At 25.6% G+C, this 23,265-nt stretch overlaps 1 protein-coding gene across 2 annotated transcripts in view; it reads right to left on the bottom strand.

The window, feature by feature from the left end:
- Nucleotides 1-555: 555 nt before the first annotated feature.
- Nucleotides 556-23,265, bottom strand: part of LOC122848848 (M-phase inducer phosphatase-like) — a 49,806-nt gene continuing 27,096 nt past the window's right edge. The window contains exons 1-3 of one of the 2 annotated variants that reach the window (XM_044147229.1): nt 3,707-3,751; nt 2,864-3,092; nt 1,189-2,706 (exon numbers count right to left, since the gene is read on the bottom strand). In XM_044147229.1, the coding sequence (XP_044003164.1) occupies nt 1,252-2,706; nt 2,864-3,092; nt 3,707-3,714 (1,692 nt within the window). In that variant the 5' untranslated portion in view covers nt 3,715-3,751 and the 3' untranslated portion in view covers nt 1,189-1,251. Of the gene's footprint in view, nt 2,707-2,863; nt 3,093-3,706; nt 3,752-23,265 lie in introns of those variants that run through there. The other variant, XM_044147227.1, reaches the window with a different exon arrangement.

Below are 23,265 nucleotides of genomic sequence, written 5' to 3'. Positions count from 1 at the left end.
AATATCAATTTAATTCCCAATGAATTGACAGCTCCAAAATAAATAATTTACATTTGTTTAAAACCTATTTTTTTATTATAAACAATTCTTAACAATATATCAAATTTATAATCTTACCAAATGAGTTATTTATTGACATATAATTAAATAAATTAATAACATTTCTCTGGATAAATATTCCAATGACAGCCATGATGCTCAATTTATAGTAAATAAATTTTATAAATAATCAACACAACTATATTTTATTTTAATTTGAAATATTTATTTAATTTCAGTAACGTTAAAATACTTTACATTCAAATATAACGTTTATGGAAAAAAAGAAAGAATTATATTTTGCACATTTTGTCATAAGCTTTCTTTAATTTGTTATAATTAAATCAAGAAATTCAAGTCATTTTATAATCAACAAATAAAATATTGCAACAAAGTTAAACATCAGTTGATTTTAAAATTAAATCATCTTGATAATTGTATTATTTATATAAGAGAAATAATAATAAATGAAAATATTTAAATGCTTAATTTTTTTGTTTATTATTTTTTTTTTTTTATTTATTAATTATAAAACAAATTAAATATCGAGATAAAATTACAAAAAGCTGCAAAACAATTATCGTTAGGTATCGTCATGACTTTGTACAATATTTTTTAAATAATTTATTGTTGTATTAAATAATTATTACAACTTTTTATTTTTTTTTTTTTAAATTATTGAAGACAACCAAGTTAACAATGTTTTGCAGCTTTATAAGGCCTTTGCATTAGGCTATTGCTTTTTTTTCTTTTTTTTTTTACATCTTCTTAACAAGCTCTTCCATTTTTTTAAATTTTAATATTTTTTTTTTTTTAAACTAAACAATACTTTTCTGTATAATTTTTTATTTACAATGGAGAAGAATATTAATAAAGAATAATTTTATAATTTTTTTTTTCTTTCATTGTTTTTCTTTCTCAAATCAATTTGAATATTACATATCATATCCAAATAACAAATTCATATTTTTTTTATTAATTATTATTTTTTGTTTATCTTATATTTTATATTCAACTCCTTTTTTTTTTTTTTACATTATTATAATAACTTTTTTTTTTTGCACAATAAAAGCGTGATGCTTACACGCCAACTCATATATTATTATTAAAAATAATAATGAATTTAAAAAATATAATATAAACAAAAAAAAAATAATAAAAAAAAAAAAAAAAATGAAATAAAATTAGTTAAATATATTTGTACAATTAACACTAGAAACCGAGTCTTTTGAGATTTGATTTTGGTGGTAGGCCACGTGATGTTTTTTCACCTTGCCAACTTTTACTTTTACTACGAAATTTTCTTAGATCAGCATCATGATCTGGATGATTCATTGGTCTATAGCCTTGTGGTGAACAAAGATGTCTAGTATCACGATAAAATTGTTGATAACCACCATGTAATATATATATTTCTGGATAATAAAGAGCTGGATAATGTTCTTTATTTAATTTTCTATCAATATTACGTAAATAACGTGATAAATTTGGTCCTCTTTCCCATGAAAATTCACAATGAAATATAAGTATATGACGTTTATTTGTTTCTGGTTGTATAACTGGTATTTTATTAATTGGTTTCATTAAATGTTGTTCAATAAGTTCTTTGGTGTATAAATTAAGTGCACCCTCAATATGTCCAGCTTCATATTCATATGGATAACGACAATCAACAATTTGATATGATGCAATTCTATCATCAAATTCACCATGTATTAATTTTTCAAGTGTATCTGATGCTATTGATTTTAAATCATCATGTGAACCTTCTGATAATGGTAATATACATGTTTTACTAAAATCACCAGTTAAATCAGCATCAGTTGTACTACGATGTATTGCTGATTTAATATTAGCATGTGCTTCTGTTTCAGAATGACAACGTTGTAATAAATTAATTCTTTCAATAATTGGTGATAAATTTGTTGTATCTGGAAAATCACGTAAACTACATGATCTTTTTGATTTTTTGACTAGTAATGGACTTGCATCTGTTGGTGGTTCTGAACGTTTTACTGATTTTGTTAATTTTAATGGTGATAAATTTTGTGGTGATAAATATCTTGTATTATCATTACTATAACCAAGTTTACCAATTGATGAATTACTATTTGGTGATCTAAATAAACATGAACGTATTTTTGATAATGGTGGTGTACATATTTTATCATTATTATCATTATCATCATTTTTTAATGATAATGAACGTCTAACTTTTTTTGTTTTAATACGTATTGCTTTTGGTGTTGTTGATGCATCACATTCCATTGGTTTTTCACTAACAATATCACCACTTATTAAATTATTTAAATTAATTGGATATGTATTTGTATTTTCCATAAAATTATCAATATCAATAAGTTCATTAAAACCATCATCCATACTGTCATATCCACATGATGATAATTTTTTCATAAATGTTGATTTATCACGTGAACATGATATATTTGTACGTGGTGATTTTAAACGTATTGGTGATTGTTGTGGACTACAACCACGTGCTGAATCAATTGACATTCGTCTTGGTGCAAAACCAGATGGTTCAGCAAATCTAAAACCATCTTGAAATTTACATAAATCATCTGTAAAACTTGCACCATAACCACTGTCTTGACTATTTGGATCACAGTCTTCTAATGGATATCTTGATGTTGATTTATTTACAATCTGTCAATAGAAAAAAAAAAAATCGAATTATTAATTTATATTATTTTTTTTAACAAGTTTTTTAATAAAACATTTTAATATTAATTATTTGACATAATTAATTAATTTTATTAATTGTTTATTTAATTTTTTTTTAATAATTTTAAAACTATCTTACCGTCTGTGGTGATGAATTCATTGCAAATAGATTACAGGCTGCGCTAACATTTTCTTTATCAACTATTGATGTTGTTGATGCTGTCATTGATGATGGTGGTGTTGAACCTGGTTCAACCTCTGGTGTAGAGTTAACACGTTTTGATCCCATATTGAAAAAACGTCTAGTTCGTTTTGATTTATACAAACGACCAGGTGTATTTCTTATTTTTAATACAGTTTTAAATAAGCTGGAAAAAATAATAAGAAAAAACTATTAGATTTTTTTGTTGTATTAATTATTTTTATATTAATTATACAATTTATTTTTTTTCGTTATTAATATTATTAAATAGCATTTAGACACATTAAAAATTTTCGTTCGTTTTTTTTTTTTTTTCACATTGGCAACGCTTTGAAATTCGACACATTAGAAAAAAACCTAACCTAACTTTTTTTTGCTCATCTTTAATTATACATTTTTATCAATTAAATTAAAAAAATATTTAATTTATTTATATGAAAAATTAAACTCATCAAAGATATCATCAATTTGGAGTAAAAATTTTTGGTGCATTAATACAGAAAATTATGTAAAATAATTTGAGAAAATTATGGAATTTTGGAGCACAATTTTCATGTCATTTTTTTAAATATTAAAAAGTACATTTAAAAAAAATATATATTTTAAAATTTTTTAAATTACAAGTGCTTTTAAAAATAAATTAATTTGGAGTAAAAAAATTTTTATTTATTAATCCAAAAAAATTTTAAAACACTTGTAATATTTTGGAGCATAAATTTCATGCAATTTTATGAAAAAATTAAATTGTAAAAATTATTATTTAAAAAAAAATTTAAGTACCGATTCATTAAATATATTTTTTTATATTTTAAATTTGTACTGGATATGTTGTATTTTTTTTTCCACACACTTCACTTTAATTATTCAATTATAAACCACACAAAACTTTTTTTTTTTTTTTTTAATAAATATAAAATAGTCAAAAGTAAATTTAAAAAAAAAAAAAAATTAATAAAGTATTTAACAAATTAAAGTTCGTTTTAAAAATCCACAACGATACGAGTCCAACGAGTGTTAAAACTAAAATGAGGCCCTTAGTAGAGAATAGTATTGCTCTAGACGGCCAGTGACCTCGAAATGCTGCTCCGATCATGTCCCACGTTATATTTATAGGATCGTAAAATTGTAGTGGGGTTTACAAAAGCCAATGAAAAATAAGTATGGGCCCGCGTAAAATTCTGGGCACACATGTACATGGCATATTGAGTGTGACAGTGAACAGGACGAACAGGGTGAACAGTAGTGTGGTGGCAAAGGCACCGTCTCTCCACTCTGGGGGGGCCCACATATTTTTTTTTTACGGTGGGGGTCTATCCCCTTTAGTAGTGTGCTCCGAAATTTAAACATTTAAAAATTTAAATAAAAAAAAAATTTACAAATTTAACCCTTTTTAACAAATTTTTAGTCGTTAAAAAAATCATGTATTCTTGAAAAATTTTAAAAATTTATATGTTAAATTGATTTTAGTTAGTTTACTCATTGACATTTGATATTTTTAATTTTTAATAAAGTAGAATTTAAAAAATATTAATAAATAATCAATATAAATATTGGTTTTATTTATTTAATTTAATTTTATTATAAAACATTTAGACAAAACTGTTGACAAGCTAGACAAATGACTTGTCTTTTTTAGTCTAGTTTTAAAAATTTTTTTTAAATTATACATTTTGCCGATAGACATTTAAAGTTGGTTATAGGAAAATTAATGAACTATCAGAATAAACGACAGATAGAATTGTGTTTAAGAAATAAAAGTAGATATATTTTTTTTTTTTTTCTTTTGCTTTTGTAACTCTCCTGGGTATTCTTCTTCAGAAAAGGCAGTTGAAAAAAAAAAAAAAAAAAAAAAGTAAAGGCATGCCGAATAAGCAAATATTCAGATTGTGTTCAAGTAAGGCTTTAGATTTTTTTTTTCTACTCTGATTTAGGATATTCCTTTTCTATCTTATTTTTTTTATATGTGTGTGTGTATATTTAATTTTTTTTTTTGAGAGAAGATACGCATGCCTGAGCCTTTACGGCGGCGCTATGATTTTTTTAATATTGTAAAGAATCACAAATCTACACAATACTTCACCTGATCAGTTTTCTTGTACGATTTATTGAATATATACATTTATAACTAGCCACCCTCACAAGTATATATTTTCCAAGGATTTTCACGCCGCAGGTATACTTCCAGGTGTCAGTTTACAAACTAGATACCTGTATCCCACTCAATTCATTGTCATGAATTCATTTTTGTTGCAAAATAAAGTTTTAAAAAAAATACATATATAATACAAGGGATAAAAAAAAAATAAAAATATGTTAAGCTGTTTACAAGAATTGTATAACAGCAAAATAAAAATGTTTTAAAAAATTCATGCAAACATGTTTATCATTTTTGACAGTATTTTCAATTTAATTTCTAATCAGCAATTAAATTCAACGATTGACATAGATTTGAAATAATTATTCACATTGAAATTTTTGATATAAAATGAATTTTTTTTTATATTAAAAGACCGTTAAAAAATAAAACATGCATAGGGGAAAATGAAAATACATATGGAGTATATATTTTATATAAAAAAAAAAAGGGAATGAAAAAAAAAAAAAAAACTGAGACGGGAAAATTACGTGGTTTGTGGCAAATAGCCTGTCAACTATTATAATAGATTCAAAGGAAAAAAATTAGAAAAATTATCTAGTGGTATGTATTCTATTTTCTACCCTTGAATGATTTTTTTTTTTTGATGATATTTAACAGTAACAGTTCATTGGAGATATTTACGTTCAGCCATCGATTTCATCCCTGATTTAAATATTATTTAAATCAATCGATAGTTAAACTGGCGTCACGTTAAATTAAATATCAAATTGAATCATTAAAATTGAAAGGAATATTTTTATAATCTTGTTTATGCAAATTAAAAGGGAATTTATTAATGTTATAAAAAGCTGGATATTTATTTATTTTTTTAAACGATATTATTATTGTAAAATATTTTAGAAATTATATTTTTATAAAAGCGGGAATTAATCTCAACAAGTTTATCAAATTTATATAAATTTATTTTGATAAATAGCTGCATGGATATTTTTTTTTTTAACTTTATATGACAATATTGTATGTGGTTAGTTAAAAATAAATTTTGTTGGTGATAATAAAAATTTTTTTTATCAAGTAGATAAACTAATGAGGAAAAAATGATTTAAATATATATTTTGTTTTTAATTTTTTTTCGTCAAAACAATTATAATTAGATAAATTAATTTTGTTTTTTATAATTAATATTGTTATCAAAAAATATAATTATTATAAAAGTTGTTTTTTGTACATTGTTTCTTCTTTTTGATATAAAAAAATTGGTTCAATTGTGTTGATAAATTAATGCAGTGTATTGTCGTTATCTGTCTGATGAATTTTGAAGATTTAATTTGAGCCAATTGCAATTTATTCAAGTGGAACGTAACTAGATACCCCGAGAGTCTATAGTGTTAGCTAGACGAAGGGTTGTGCATATAAATATTTCGAATTTCGATTCGAAATAGTAACTGTATATTAATATTAAAATTGTTTTTTAAAAAAATCAACATATTTAAATTAAATTTATTTAAATTAATTTTGTTTTTTTTTTATTTATAATAATAGAATATAAAATTATTTACTACAAAATATATTGAAAAAAAAATCTCGTAATGACTAATCTTATTTGAGATAACGCGTCACGCTTTTTTTTTAAATCACATAATTTCAAGGGGTTTATCAGAGTCACCACAGACAACATACTGATAAATAAATAAAAAATATTTTAGAAAAACCCAGAGTAATCCAATTTAAATAAACAAAAGTATAAAAAAACGCGAATAAAAATAGGAAATTCTAATAGAAACTACTTACAGAGTATAATATTTCTATTAAATTTTTTCGTTAATATTATTTTTATAAATATTCCGATTAATCGTGTATTCATGGTAAATTTTTTTCTCATTAACTTCGCTCGTGGCAACTATATACATCTGGAAATTCCACTGATAAATGTCTCACTGTGCGACAAATTAATCAAGCTAATAATTTAAAATAATTTTTTTTTCAACGCCTATTATCAGTCGACTCAATTTGTCGTAATTTTTAGGGCTAAATTTTCATAAATAGGTCAGCTCAAATAGATAAATGTATAGAAAATATTTTCTCATCGAAACATTGCATCCACATCTGTTAAAAATTGAAAATAAACGTATATTGATTTTTTTTATTAACAAATCAATATATCAATAAAATACACACAATAAATATACCAATAGAAAAAATAAAAAAAAAAAACTAGACAGATAGACAAATAGACCGCATATACTGATGTGATTTTTCTCAATTGAATTGCCTAGAAGTTTATATAGACCACATGCAAGAAATAAAATAGAAAAGTCAAAGAAAATTGCAAGCTTATCTGGGGGATTGAGATGAGGTAGAGATCGTCTCGACTATAGTCATGGGGGCCGCAACGACCAACGAACGTTATTAATGACTTCTTATATAAGCCCCCACACGACAGTATATGTAATCCAAAAAAAAAAAAAAAAAATTGAGAGAGAGGAAAATCAGCTGTCGCATATAATATCAGACCCCTCAGTGTGTGACTATTTCTTTTGGTCGCCGTTTCAATTTTAAGAAAAAAGGAAGGATTTTTTTTTTCCCTCTTCTCTTTTGCTCTTGCTAAAAATTTTAACCATGTGTATTTCTTGATAAAAACTCAGCTAATAATTTATATATGTGTGTGTTTAAAACACCCTTACAATATGAAGAAAGTGGATGGTGGTTTCTTGGTGCAAAATAATACCATACTGTGCAAATGACTGACGTCGACTTTTTGACAAAAATCATTGTTGGGACCACTCCTACAATAAAGCATAAATCAAAGAATTGAATTTTTATATTCTTTTTTTTGTTGTGTGTGTGTTGGCTCGTTTACATTTATGTACAGAGTTATTGCATAATGTATAAATGGGGCTCTAGAGTGGTTGCTAAAAATCAACCGGGGTAACGAATATATATTTATAGACGAAGGTGGGGCTAAACTCAACTGGCTTTCTTGATCGAAAATAATATAAAAAAAAGTGTACCGGTAAGAGTAACGTGCGTAAATATACCAGCTGCATAAGGGAAAATATTAAATCCAAGGTTCTTCTATCATGTCCTACCACAATTCTGTGTCTAATTTACAATTTCTTCATGTATCTCCTTTTTTTTTTTTTTTTTTAAATCTATCGATTTTATTCACTTAGACAGTATTGTGTTTAAATATATAATATTTTTACAATGTTAAAATAATTAACAATAATTTATTTATTTATTTAACATTTACAAGTAAATCGAAATTTGGTAAATTATTTTTCGAAATTTATTCATGATTTCTTTGAAAGTTTCCGGTAAGATATTTGACAACTATTTTTCAAGCGGCTTATTTCATTGACGTAGAATTTAACAAAAGTTAAGAAAAAGATGCAAAAAAAAATTTTTTAAAACACCACATGTCTATTCTACCAAAACTGTAAGGCTAAAGAAAAATATAATCCATTCAATAACAAGAATTTACTAGTGGCATTTAAATCACCTTTTAGTTGGCATTTAAAAATTTTTCACAGTTGTCATTTAAATTATTTTTAAGAAAAACAATAATAATTAAATTGCAATAATAAAAATCTACTTTTTGTTTATTTATTTATAAAAAAAATCCCACTAAATGTTAATGCAAATAACAACCTTAACAAATGATCTAAAATTATAATTTTTCTATAGAAAAAACCATTTGTTTAAACAATATATATTTTATTTAAAAAAAATTCCAATATACACCTTGACGTTAATATTATCCACATACACACAAACATATAAATAATTTTGATTTTTATATATAAGAATTATATATATAAAAAGGGCGCAGATGGTCGAGGGGGCAACACTCTAGGTAAATGAATATGGTGACGCGTGCCCCATGTCGCTTGTGCCATGGTGTACATACACATATATAAAAATAAAAATAATATTACCACCCTATATGTACACTGTAAAAACCACCCCTTATACCGTACAGTATAAAACTACACCCCTCATACATATGTCAAATATCAATAGTTGAGCGCCACAGGAGAAATGAGTATACCTGTGTTAACTTTTTTTGCCATGTGCATTTCTTTTTATTATTATTTTTTTTTTTCATATAAGTGTTTTTTATAAATGGCAAATATGTGTATGTATATTCACATATGTAATATATATTTTTTTTTTTTTTTTTTTACAACAGACAATTGTAAATTTACGTGTATGGGTTTTATACTTTTTTAGAATCATCATATGGTGCACATTATTACAGGTATATAAAAAGCAGGTTATACACACTTTTAAAAATTTTCATGTACATTTTTTTTTTGTATATATATACCCAACACTGGATCAATTTATATTTTATATAAATTTTAAATTATATATTGTGTTAATTCAATTAAACTATCATAAATTATTTCGAATCATTTTTTATTTTAAAAAATTATTTTACCACTTTGTGGTATTTTATTGATAAAAAAAAAATTAATAAAAATAATTTCAATTGATCTGTTGAAAGTCTTCTTTGATCTGTGCAAAAATATTATTTTTTTTTACAGAAAAAAATTATATTCACGTGTGAAAAATTAAAAGTAAAATTATTATTTATGATGATGATTATAACTGTATGTTTGTCAAGTATTTTAATATAAAAAAAATTTAAAATATATAAGAATAATTGTATAATAATAAATTCCCCTCTTATCGGTGAATATATAAGAAAAAAAAAAAAATATATTTGTGAGTGTGAAACAAACCCCTCTTGGTTATTGCCATTTTATATAACACAGCCGTCTCGCAGATGCATCACTTGGTCTCATCAAAAAACCAGAAGCTGTTTGTAACAGACCAGGGTCTTGAGAAATATCAGCAAAATATATATTTTGTATACTGTATGAGACATATATTCGTATCGTCGGGGTGGCTTGTTGCCCCATCACAAAATCAGCATCAAACATAAGGGTGCGATGAAGAAAGACTTGGGTATTATACATAAAAATATATTAAGTAAACGAATAGAAGAGGATCAATGAATGAAAAAAAATATAAAATAAATAAATATGAGAAAAAATAAATAAAATTGATCGTACTCCACACCCCTCTTGATTTGAGGATGAGGTAAAAAAAAAAAAAGTAGAGGAAAAAAAATGTGCAAGGGAGGAATGAAGCTGGAAAATATAGAATGAGGAAATATCATAGGAGGATAGCATATATGTCGAATTGATGATAGGTCGATCCCAAGAAAACCGGTAGGGTCATAGAGTTCATTGAAATTTTTGTGGGAATATAACCATGCCAATGCGAATCATGTGAACTTTATATTTGTCATTATTTTTATAAATTTATACCGTGAAAAATCACAGTTTATTTTATAAATTTTTACTCTTTTCTTTGGTTATTAACCTGCGTAAAAATCAATACGTCATCTAACATGGAAAAATAAAATTAATCGGTTCATCCGAGATTTATTACAAGGTAAAAATAAAGGTATAAAAATTTTTTTCATACCTTTAAATGACATATAATTAATATCCTCAAAATGAGAAGGCAAGTTTTTCCTTTTTTTTTTTAAGCTAAGAAAAATTTTTTTACAGATGAAAAAATAGTTATTATTATTTTAACGATTTTATATTGTAAATATTTTTAATTTATTGGTTTTAAAAAATTGTTAAACTGGTTGTTGTATGACACGTGATGAGGAAGAACTGAAAATTATTATTTCGAAAGGGTGAAAAAATAAAACGGGCAATGCGAAATATATAAAAAAAAAAAAAAGTAGAATTTCAAGTTGAAAGATAATGCAATTTACAAAATATATGTGTAAATTTTTTTTAAAAAACATATGACTTAAAATATAAAAATTGTGTTTAAATTTTCTACGAAAAAAAGTAAATAGAAAAAAAATTATAAAAGTAGAATTTTATAAAAAAAAATTCTTAATAAATCCATTAAATTCAAAGAAAATTTATTTAAAAGTATAATTTTATTTTTATTTGTTTTCTCGATTTTCTATTTCTCTGGAAAATTGGTCAAGGTTTCGACCTCGAATTTTCAGTGTAGTGGTAGAATTAGGGTCTGTCTAAGAGTCGTATATATTAGGCGGAGAAATGGCATGGGAATAATGGTCAAGGTCGAGAAAAATATATCGAATAAAATTGATGCAATATACAACAGATTGCAATATGTCACCCTAAAATTTATTGAATAAAATACGTCTCCCCTCTGATCGCGATTTTACTTGTGTATAAATGTGGCACGAGCCCTCTCTATATCTTAAACTTCCTCATGTGACATACGTAAAAGGTATGTTCCCCTCCTTGAAAATTCAAGGATGAAAAAAAAGTAATTTTATTTATAAATGATTTTCTTACCCTCCTTGAATGCGGTTCACTCATCCTCAATACGTGAACACCCGTCCTAATAATTCATCAGTAAGACTATTTTTAATTTTATTTTTTTTCATGCCCACAATCAGGATCATAGGATCAAATTTGAACTATTGATATTTTTATTGATTCTTTTTATAAAGTCAATTAGAAAACTTTAAAAATATTCAACAAAGTGGTCATGGTTTTTCTAATACATTTATTTTTACGACTTTTTTTATTTTATTTATATATTTTTTTGGTGTTACATCTGCTGATGATACCATAGTGATCCAAAAAATCATTGAAATTACCAATAAATATTTTTCCCACATTTTGTTTTTATTCAGGAGAAAGTTTAAATGCAAAAAGACTACTCAAATTTCCCTTTCAAAGGAAAGTTGATGCATCCCCGTAAATTTTAGGGACAATTATTTGAATAAATCAATCAAATATTAATATAATTAAAAAATGAAAATATATATTTTTAATTGCTCTAGTTGATATTAATTTTTTAAAAATATAATCACCACTATTTTAATTAAATTATAACCTGATAAAATGAATTTTATTTCGGTAAAAAGTATCTACTTTTATCGTTGAATAATCTATGAAAAATTACAGTTAAAAATTCTATAAAATTGAAGGAATTATTTGGTTTCAATTGTGGTATAATCAACAAGACCAAATAATAATAATAAAAACTATTTGATGACTTTGTTGGAGTACACGAGTGCAACTTATTATTTGGTCTCAAGTGACTCCTTGAGACGCAAATAAAAGAAGTAAAAAAAAAATTCATATGTACATGTATAAAAAGAATAAAAAATGGTATAGCGTAAAGGCAAAAAGTAAACTAAAGTGCCAAATAGCTGTATACAGTAATTGGAGGGGTTGCAAGATGAATTAAAATGTGGGTGAAACCGTCAAGCTGAAATACAAAAGTTGTGCCACGTGCCAACACTGGTCTTATATTTAAGCCATATAAGTAACTACTGAATTTTTCGAGACACCAAGAAATATATAAAGATTGTAAGAAGTTTTATGACAGCTGCGAAAGTCAACAAATGAAAAATAAAAATATATATATTCTTTAAACTGTATAAATGTCCGTTGATCTGATCATTTTTTTTTTTTTTTTTTTTGCTACATCACTTTCATTATTATATATACAAATACTCATCATTAATTATCCATCAATCGTTATTGATTAAATTTCACTTTTTTATGCTCAAAAAATAACAGAAATTTTTTTATATTTTTTTTCAAAAATATAGTTAGAAAAATGTGTTGAATTTTCTTCATTAATCATTCGAATTTTTTTTTCATGATTTAAGTTGTTAAGGGGGTTTGATTTTACCACCACAATATAAGAGTCTTGTAAATTTTTTTTCTAAGAAATTTTAATTGTAGAAATTGACAAGTAGAAAAACGTGACTTTTGCTAATTGTTGTATATATTAAAAATGATATTGGACATTTAATTTGTGTTGAAGAGAAATTAAAATAGATCGAAATATAAGTAGATAATAAAATTAATCAGACCATGAAAATGGCTTGTTGACGGTTAAATTCAGTGGTGATATCAATGACCGTTTCAAGTGAATTGCATCAGACAATCTACGCCCCCATTGGCGATATGGTGGATGTGTGTGTGTGTTATAGAATAGGTATTGTTAAATATTGCAGGACAAACTCGGGGTCATATACGGGTCTGCAGATGTTTTTTGTTAATATCGCATAGACCCCCACACGCAAAATAATCGATAACGTTTTATATTGCTTTGGTCTATAAAGGGGTCGACCAATATATTGTCGCCCTCAACTTGAAAACCATCAAAAAATCAAACTAAATTTTCATCAATATTACATAGAAAAAAACTAATTTTCCATCATGTTAAAATGTAAAAAAAATTATTGAAAATTTGGTAAATAATTAAAGAAAATAAAAAATAAAAAAAGGACTGTATTTTTTTTTTTTTTCTACTGGTAATCTTTAAAGCTCTCATTGTTGAAACCATTTAAAAAATATACTTTCCAAATTTACCTGCCAAAACTATAATCCCTTGGAAAAAAAAAAAACGGTAAAAAAAAAAAAAATTTGTAAAAGAAAATGTTGATCATTAAAATTACAAGAGAAATCCACCTTGAAGATGGAAAATGACAAGAAATGAACAATCAGATATCCAGCAGAGACCAGTGAAATATTTTTAAAATGAAATTTTTTTTTTTTTTTTTTTCTACAAGATCCTTTTAAATTTCTCGTATAGAAAAAACATGTTTCTAAATTTCATGGCTATTTGTACATCACACAGTACCCGGAAAAATAATATAAGACAACTGGAAAAAAAAATTTCTAAACAAGTTGTTGCTTTGTTTAAATATTTAAAGGTTAAAATTTGCAATAAAAATTTGAGTTTAAAAATTTAAAAGATCTATCTCTTGCTGACTTTTATTACCATATCTTTTAAAATCTTATTCAAAAATCGTTGTAGTGTTGGTAGAGATATCGGGAAAGAAAAAATGAAAAATACACTACATGATTTTATGTATATATATTTAATGTGTGTATATATGTGTTATACGAGGAACAGTACGTGACCAGCCATGACGAGAAAAATGGCAAAAGAAGCATCTTCTTTGCTCAACAAGATTTTGAGATTATGCCTTTGAGCCTCGTCACGTCCATGAAAGAAAAGAAAAAGACATTACACTGACTCCAACTTGGTCTTTGATAAAACACCGAAGCAAGATAAAAAAAAAAAATCATAAAAATAATAAAACCAAAAATTAGTGGCATTTAAACAATATAATTATAACAATTTGTGCATAATTTAATTATTTGTACATAATAGTTAAAAAATTTTTCTCTTTAAAAATTTAAAGGACTAATTCATTTTTCAAATGGAGGTATTTAAAATTATTGCTATTTTCTAAAATTTATAATTTAAAAGGAATAATTTTTAAAAAACGAAAAAGATTATATTTAAAATTTAAAAGAATTTAAAAGTCATGACAAATTTTGAAAATTTGGTTTTTGTATATTAAAATATTAGTCACAGCAGGTAGTAAGTAAGACTTATCTCTTGGAAAATTTAACATTTCAATATACACATCTATAGAATTGTGTAGAAAATTTTAAAAATTGCAAAACACACATATAAATGAAAAAGAATAGAAATTTTTTTGGGTGTATATATACACACACAGATATAAATTGTATTGGTATATTTAAAAGGCATGATATTTTCTTTATTTGAATTGAATCCATGTGTTAAGAGATGGGTTAGTATTGGTATTTAGAAGCTGGACTCTTATCTGGATTTTGTCTTGCTGTTCCCATGCCGGCTTTTGCTTACAACATGAGACCTCTCTTTTACTTGGTTATTTTGCCCCGTCGTCTTCGTTGTTTCGATTCATTTTTCATGTCTTCTCTTACCACTACCACGAGGAATTTAAATCTCAACCGTCACTGGCGGTATGAAAAAAAATAAAAAAAAAATTATATAAAAAAGTAGGGATATAGAGAAACGCAGAACCCGCGAGATAAATATTTCTCTACACGTGAGTTTGTTATTTTTATTTTTTTTTTTTTCATTGTGTGTGGGTATGTTTTTGTATGGCCAAGGAAGTTTAAAGATTAAACCGAATACTGTGTTTGTAAACACTACTACCACCACCAATCTCTTCCATCAAGCATCATCATTATCATCATCATCATCATATATTACATACAAAAATATTTTCATTTCACAAGATCAGCATTTATTCATTTTTTTTCTTTATTTTATTTTTCGAATTATTGTATGTATCATATATTTTCGGTGCATATTGCAAGGTCAATTATCTCGCAGCCCTTGAATTTACAGAGATTCACAAAACCGCGGGCAAATTGGTTACGGCTCCTGTACCACCCCCCTTCAATCAGTTTCGCCAATTGTATATATAAATTTATAAAATAACGAAAGGGCTTGAAAGGAAAAAAAAACCCCAAAATTCACGAAGATCTTTTTTTTTATATTTTTTTGATGATGGGAACTAACTTGCAGTTGGATATTATTTTTCTACTGCGCAGTTACATTTATATATTATATACGCATCACTTTTTTATATATACAAAAATGAGTAAAAAAAAAAATAAAAAATATACTATGCACATTTATTTTCATGTGAGTATAACTTGTATTAAAAAAAAATTACTAAAAAATTTAATTATAGTCTAATATTTCATTATATAATAATATTATATACATTATATAAAAAAAAAAAAAAAATAATATCTAAATTGGCTTCTTGATCACATGTTTATGCATTAATAATTTATAAAATTTATTTAAATATTATTATTGTTATTATTTTTTTATTTATCAATGAAGCTTTCGTCGTTGAACAAGTGCGTAATGAAATTTTTCTACTGGATGATTTAATAATACATAAAAATAATTAAAACAATTATAAATAATTAATTAAATAATAAAATTTATTAATTAATTAAATAATTAATTAATTTTTTAAATAAATTAATTACTTTATTTATAATGTTATACTGTAAATAGTACAAAAATTTATTTGAAAATTCAAAAAAATAATTTAAAATAAATATTGATTTAAAATAAAACAAATAAATTAATAAATTAAATAATTTATTTAAAAGGGTTGAAGAATCCTCGTGAGGACAAGTGTTATTATAAGCTTTAAATTATTAAATACGTCATATATATACGGCATAGCAACAAGTCATCTTCTTGGCTCTTTAAATTTTCCGTTAAAAATACCACACAGGGCGCCAAACAGACCGGCTCTCTTATTGGACGTGTTTTGGTCCATGCTTTATTTTACCTTTTTTTTTTTTTTTTCTTTTTCATCTTACTTTTTTATTCTCTCATATTATTTTATTATTTTTTTTTTTTTTGTTTTTATTTAACACACAAAAATTTTTTCTCATTCTTTAAGTCTGTGAAATGGGTCTTAAAGGTTCAGCAGTTTCAAATGAAGGTTTCGCTAGATTTTTATTTTTTTTTTTCTCACTTAATCTTTTACGAGACTCTATTATTTTTGTCTCTTTTTTTTTTTTGATATTCTCCTTCGGGCAGTTTCGCTCTGACTACCGTCACACCCTTCCGGCAGTTGATAACCGAAAAGATACGTTGCAAAAAAAAAGGGTAATATATATTATTCTTTTTTTTAAAAAAATATTTTTTATTACTTAAAATACATTAATTTTATTATTTCTCCTTGCTGTGTTTTGATTTCATGTCTTGTTTTTTTTTTCCAACGAAAATCATCCAGAAAAAAATTCAATTTTGGAGTGTAAAAAAAGATTCAATTTCGGAGCAAAAAAATTCCGTTTTGGAGCAAAAAAAAAAAAAAAGTCCGTATAATAAAATAACTCAACCACAAAATAATATCGATTTAAAAAAAAATAATTTTCATAAAATATATATGTTTATAGATGTATTGCGGTTCTTGAAATTTCTATGAAGTTTTGTTATAACGCACCAGGTAATCCGGGCTCGTATGCCGTTTGAATCTTAAACCGAAAACGTGTATATATGTATTACAACAATCGTGGGATTGCTTACCAAGATTTCCGGTTAAAAAATTCTGGCAATAATAGATACAAACACCCTCGCATACCATAGATACACACAAAACTATTCCATGTCTTTTTTATAGAAAAAAAAAAACGAATTCTTGTATGCGTTCATTGAATTTTTAAAATGTATATAATTTCATAAGCAAACATTTATTTTGACTCTAAAATGGAGCAATAATATCATTGTGTATTTACAGGTGTATGACGAAAAAAAAAATCTATCAATTATTGATATCTAAAAATGTAATCATAAATAAACAATGTAACTAGGTGAGATTAAAATTCCTAATAAAAAACATTATTTCTATAGAAAAAAAATAAAGTAAAATTGACTTTATCAAGTGTCTTATCGTTAGCCCTTTTTTTCATATCAACTTTCTTGATTTTTATATATTATTTAACATCAATAGTCTTGTGTAATTTTTGTTTATAATAAAAAATAGTATAACCAAAAAGAAACAAAGAAATCAGACTGAAATGAGAAACAAAAATGAAAGAAAAAAAAAAAGGGTAGAAGTGACTGGGAGGGTATGACCCGGACCCAGAGAAACAATGCGATAATAATCGCAAAATTCAAAGTTGCGCTTGATTGTTTGTGGTAAACATGTAGTGAATATAAAATTTCATATATGTATATGTATTTTTTGTATATATATAATGAGAAAGCAATGCATAAATCCGCCCACAACAATGTGAGTGGTGGTGGGCCCTCACGAAGCCGCAACGTAGTTGAATAAAAAATAAGAAAAGTGAAAAGAAAGATGAAGGAGGGGATGAATAAGGGCACTTGTATAAGAGGGCTTTAAAAAGTAAAAAAAAAAAAAAATTATTAAGAGAGAGGAAAACAAGGTCCCAGGATCTTCGTATCTCTGAGCAGAAAAAAAAAAAAAAAAAAATCTATATAAGCTCGTTATACACCTATATGTGTTCTTTTTTTTTTTCTTTGCTTCTTTTCCACTGCAGACATTGCATTTTTCTTTTTTTCTTTTACACTTTTTTTTTTTTTTTTTTGTGGGTTCGTCGTTTCCCGCGGCGACGTGGCGACTAAAAACTCGAAGGGCGCCGACTCGGGCGGTCTGGCCTTTAAATTCCAACGATGTAAACAGATTCAAAAAGGGCGAAAAAGAAAAAGAGAGCAATATATTGAGGGTGAGAGTGAAGAAAAAAAAAAATTTTAAAGAAACTAAAGGGTACCATCTACACACCCATACTATCAACAAAATCATTTGACAAGATCCAACAAAATGATTTTGATTTTTATCAAAATAGAATACAAATATAAATAATAATTTCACGTTTACAGTGTTAACCATTTTCATTAATATATATAAATAACAATAAAATAAAAAAAACGAGCTTTAAAAATATTCAATAATAATAATAGAAAATACCTATTACAAATTGAACCAGATAAATTGCTTATTTTTAAAATAGATTTTTCAGTTTTTTAAATTATAAAAAAACAATATAATGTTATAATTTTTTTGAGGTTTTTATATTATCCCATGATGGTTGACTAGATCGTTCATCAGATAAAAAAAGTTAATCACATGTGTCTATACTAATAGCACTTGGATGGATGATCATCATCAAAAAAACTTGACGACCGTATAAAGCTAAATTGAATACTCAAGTTTTTTAAAAAATTCATAGACAAAAATTTAAAGTTTAAATATTAATAAAATTAAATAAATAATTATTTGTAATTTTTACTGATAATTTACAGTATAATAATTCGTTTTAAAATGTAATTTAATGTTCAATACACACGTACCGACAAATATGTTTCTCAAAGAATGTTACACAACCGGGTTTTTAAATTTTGATAGGAACTGGTTCCTTTCTCGATTACAGATCCGCAAAAAACAAAAACGCATATAAATTTTGTGATTTAAAAACCGCCAAATAGATTCGATGAGTGATAAATTATAAATCAATATATTTCATTGAATAAAATCTTGAAAAAGTATAAATAAAAAAAAATAAAAAAATATAAGCAAAATGAATTTAAAGTCTGGGACATGTCTGCATTAGTCGTATAACATATAAATATATATTTTTTTTTTTTTGTCTTTTTTTTAAATTTCATTTCAAATGTTTAGCATGAAAGAAAGAGACAAATAATAATTTTTATATACATTGAATCGGCAGTAGCGGTACATTAACCGTCTCTTCCACTCCTTGGAATTTCTTTCTTTACCAATTCCCTTGGTGTATCCTCCTTCCTCTACTTTTCTGCTCAGAAGGATCGCCACGTTTTAGTTTATTATTTGTGTGTACCACAACCAAAGCAATCCAACCCACCCGAGTTCTCTCACGTTCCTCCAAGATCCTCCGTCTTCCTCTATATACCCTCTCACAATTTATCTTCAGCTTTTACTTGTTGAAATAGCTTTTTTTCTTTTTTTATTTTTGTGATTTTTTATTTTCATTCTTTGGGTCTTATATAGAGAAGGCCCTTTACTCCCTTCGACCTCTTTTTTTTTGTTTTTATTTTATTCAGTGTGCTCACTTGTATCTCTCCCTCAATTGGCCAATCCAATCTCTTTTGCAATCGAGGAATTTCAAATTCACCATAACAACAACAACAACAACAACATTGATGTGACCTCTTCAAGGTGATTTTTAAAAAACACAATGAATTACATAATAAATAACAATATAATTTTTTAATTTTAAATAATATATATAGTCATTGAAAATATTTGTTTTTTTAAATTGTCTTTTTTTTTTCTTTTTGTTTAAAGATGTAAATGGTTGAATGAGTTGAGATGTATAGGAATTGTGGTTGAAGTAACACAAAGTAATATGCATTTTTGCACTTGTTGTTTAGTTTGCACTTAGACAATAAACATATGGCAATCGTACAGGTGTAATTGCACGGAAAACCTGCGGAAGTTAATCGAGGGTGGCCTCAGGAAGTTTTTAAATTTTAAGAGAACCTCAACTGCTATTTCTTGAGGAAGGTAAGCTAAATAAACACAAGCAAATCATGTAACTTAAAGTTATCTGTAGCTTGATGGTTATTTAGATGTACAGGAAAAAAAATTATTTATTTCATGAAAAATTTAAAATTTCCCTTTAAAATTTCGAAACAGTATCTACGCGCAGTTTAATGAATGTTGCATACTTGCATTGCCTCTTACTCGAAAACCATCCGTCAAATTTTGATGAAAATTTGACAGTATATTCTAGACATTTCAAAGAGTTTACAGTTTAAATTTCATCAATTAATTACGAACCGTTAAATAGTTATGAATTTTTAAATATTTAAAGAAATTTGTCGGTTTATGTGCATAGCGTTTATAAGGCAGATCAGCTAAACACAGAGTTCTGCTGCCCCACCATTGACACTAAGTGAGGCTCGAATAGACCTTGCAGTGTTTAAAGTTGGTCGTGTTGGTGTATATACTAAAGCAGACAGATTGAGACAGATACTGAAGACGCTAGAATCATTTATTTTTTTCATGTGATTCGAAATTTCTATAGCTTATCTTTTTTTTTTCTTTTACTCTCTAAGGAGTAAGGAGAATTATATGGCACGCCTTTTGGCGCATGCAGCTTTTCATTGTGCATGATTTTTCTTTAGATTTTTTTTTTGATAAGTTATTTTTCAGACGAAAATATTCCTACTAAAAATTTATCCCAAATAGTGTTTAAATTCAAAAAAAAACTATCGAAAAATATCAAGGGTAGTTTTAATTTTTAATAATAAATAAATATTAAAATTATAATTACCCTTATTTTTCATGTAAAAAAAATAATAAATTGATAAAAAAAAAATAAAGATAAAGATTAAAAATACAAGTGATATAAAAAATATATAGAAAATACTTGTGTTTATTTAAAAATAAAATAAAACATGTATTTTCTATTTGATTATTTGTTAAACGATATATAGATGATGACACAAAATAAGATAAATGATCATATCAAAAAAAAAATATACTCTATATAAATTTAAAATTAAAAAAAAATAAAAAAATATTATTGTCATCCCTATCTGTGAGATTGGAATGTCGATCTACCCTTTTTAATAATCCACACCCAAAAACATCCTTTTTTTAGAATGGCTACCTTTTTTGAAAAATAAAGTAGTAGAGTAAACGAGGGAGGAGTGTGTGGTTGTTAAATCGTGAGACTCAAAATAAAATTCAAAAAAAAAAAAAAAATTACCCCCATTTAGATGTCCCGTTGGGTTTTTTTTTTTTTTGTTCTTTCAGAGCATCATGGACCAATATATATATTTCTTTGGTCTCATTAGGGATTGGCGATCACGAAACAAGACAAAGCGATTCCAAAAAACTTTTATTGACAAATGCCAATTATTGATATTTGATAAAAAAATACTGAATTACATTTAAAGAGAATAATTTTCATTACATTGTATCATCTAATTTTTTTTCTTTATAAATTTTATGATGAATCTTTTGCAATATATGAAATTAATCTGACGATTGCGTGCGTGTATATTGGTTGAATTTAGTGATAATATATTATTGCAGATATTACAGAGATACTGTGAGATGAATCGAGTAACAACAGAGGATGTGGATAGAATGAAAAGAGAGTATATAGAAATTTGAAGAGTGTGTGTTGTGGATATATTTTTGTACCCCCGCGTTGAAGAAACCGTTGCTGTTGCGAGGCAAAACCACAAGCGTCGCGAAGCAACCACGATATATATAAAAGAGACACAGATTGCTGTGTGGTCACAAGGGAGAAAGATGATAATGATGAAAGAAATAAAAAAAAAAATAAATATAAAAATGTGAATAGAAGGAAAGAGTCGAGAAGCTGAATAAGAGAAGCGTTGAGAGTTGTCATGAAATGATTATTATGCGTGTGTTGTATTGATGTAATGCTCGTTGGTTATTCCCCACTTACCTCTTTGCACATATATATACATAATATATACATAAGAGTAAATAAAAAAATAAAAAAAATCAAGTTGAGAGAGAAAAAAATAAGAGAGAAATTCAGTGGAGGGGTATAGAAATGTTGCGCAATTTTTCGACCGTTGGATCTCAACACGAGACGAGTTATCACATGGTGAAAAAAATAATCAAAAAAAAATGCTAAACAATATATACATTTAATTAAAAATACTATTTATCAAAAGTTAGTGATTCCCGTAATTGTTTATTAACAATGTAAAATGCTTAATTGAAATATTTATGTATTTTTTTTTTTCTATAAATTTTTCAAATGAGAATTGAATTTATTAATAATTATAATGACAACAATTAAAATAGGGTTAAGAGATCAATTAGGTACTTGGAAGAGGGACAAAAGAGGTGATGCAAAAGGAGAACAGGTGGAACAAGGTGAAACGCATACCGTAAAGAAAAAAAAAATTAAGCAAAAGCGCGAGTATTGTAAAATTCATATTCAAGTAAATGGATCCATCAGTGCGTGCATCCGCCCAAAAATAATAAAAATTTTTTTCTTATAAAATTCTCTTTGAATTTGTCTAATACAAAAACAACCCTGGTGGTTTATTATTTTTTTTTTATGCCGCATGTAAGCCTTGTTCGACATATGCTTTTCCCAATAATTTGGTGACAAGTGAAATCGATATGCGCTCTTTTCATTTTAAATGCACTTGTTTCATTAATAATTCCTTTTCAAATTTATAAACAAATAATAATCAAGTGAAATATCTATTAATAATTAATAATTTTTGTTTGTTTTTTAAAGCTCTTTTTAAAGCTCTCTATTTTTTTCTCTTTTTTAAAGCTCTTCAGTTCACGTTAATAAAAATAAATGAGACACATATTTAAGTCATAATAAACAATGTTAAAAAGTTAAAAATTTCTGTGGGTATTTTTTTTTTATATCTGTTTTATTACATTTAATTTATACCAGCATAAAATTTGTCGGTTAAATTTTAATTTTTTTAAATATTTTGTATTTATTGTTTCGATAAATGTTCTATATATTTAAAAAAATTTCATCAAAATTAAATGAGGATATTTGCACAACTAATAACACAATTAACTTGATTTTTTTTTTAAATTATAAAAAAAATCATTAAGCAATTATAAAATGTATAATTAATTTTTAAAAAAATTTTAAAATTATTTAAAATTTATGGTAAAGAAAAAATGACTCTATTAGGACATTTTTCGAAAAAATTTATCCCTTGTAAAATCATTACTCAAACTGATGCCATCCCTCTAGAAAAAAAAAAGAAACAAAAATCAAAAGATTTAAAGCTTTGAAATGTTTCTCCAATTATTATTATTATTTTCTCTTTAAACATATTTATAATATGTAAAGAAAGGCCA

The sequence above is a fragment of the Aphidius gifuensis genome, linkage group LG2, assembly GCF_014905175.1.
Source record: "Aphidius gifuensis isolate YNYX2018 linkage group LG2, ASM1490517v1, whole genome shotgun sequence".
In the NCBI taxonomy this organism is placed as follows: Eukaryota; Metazoa; Arthropoda; class Insecta; order Hymenoptera; family Braconidae; genus Aphidius; species Aphidius gifuensis.
Note: the sequence above shows the minus strand (reverse complement) of the source record. Positions and strands in the feature narration are given on the sequence as shown.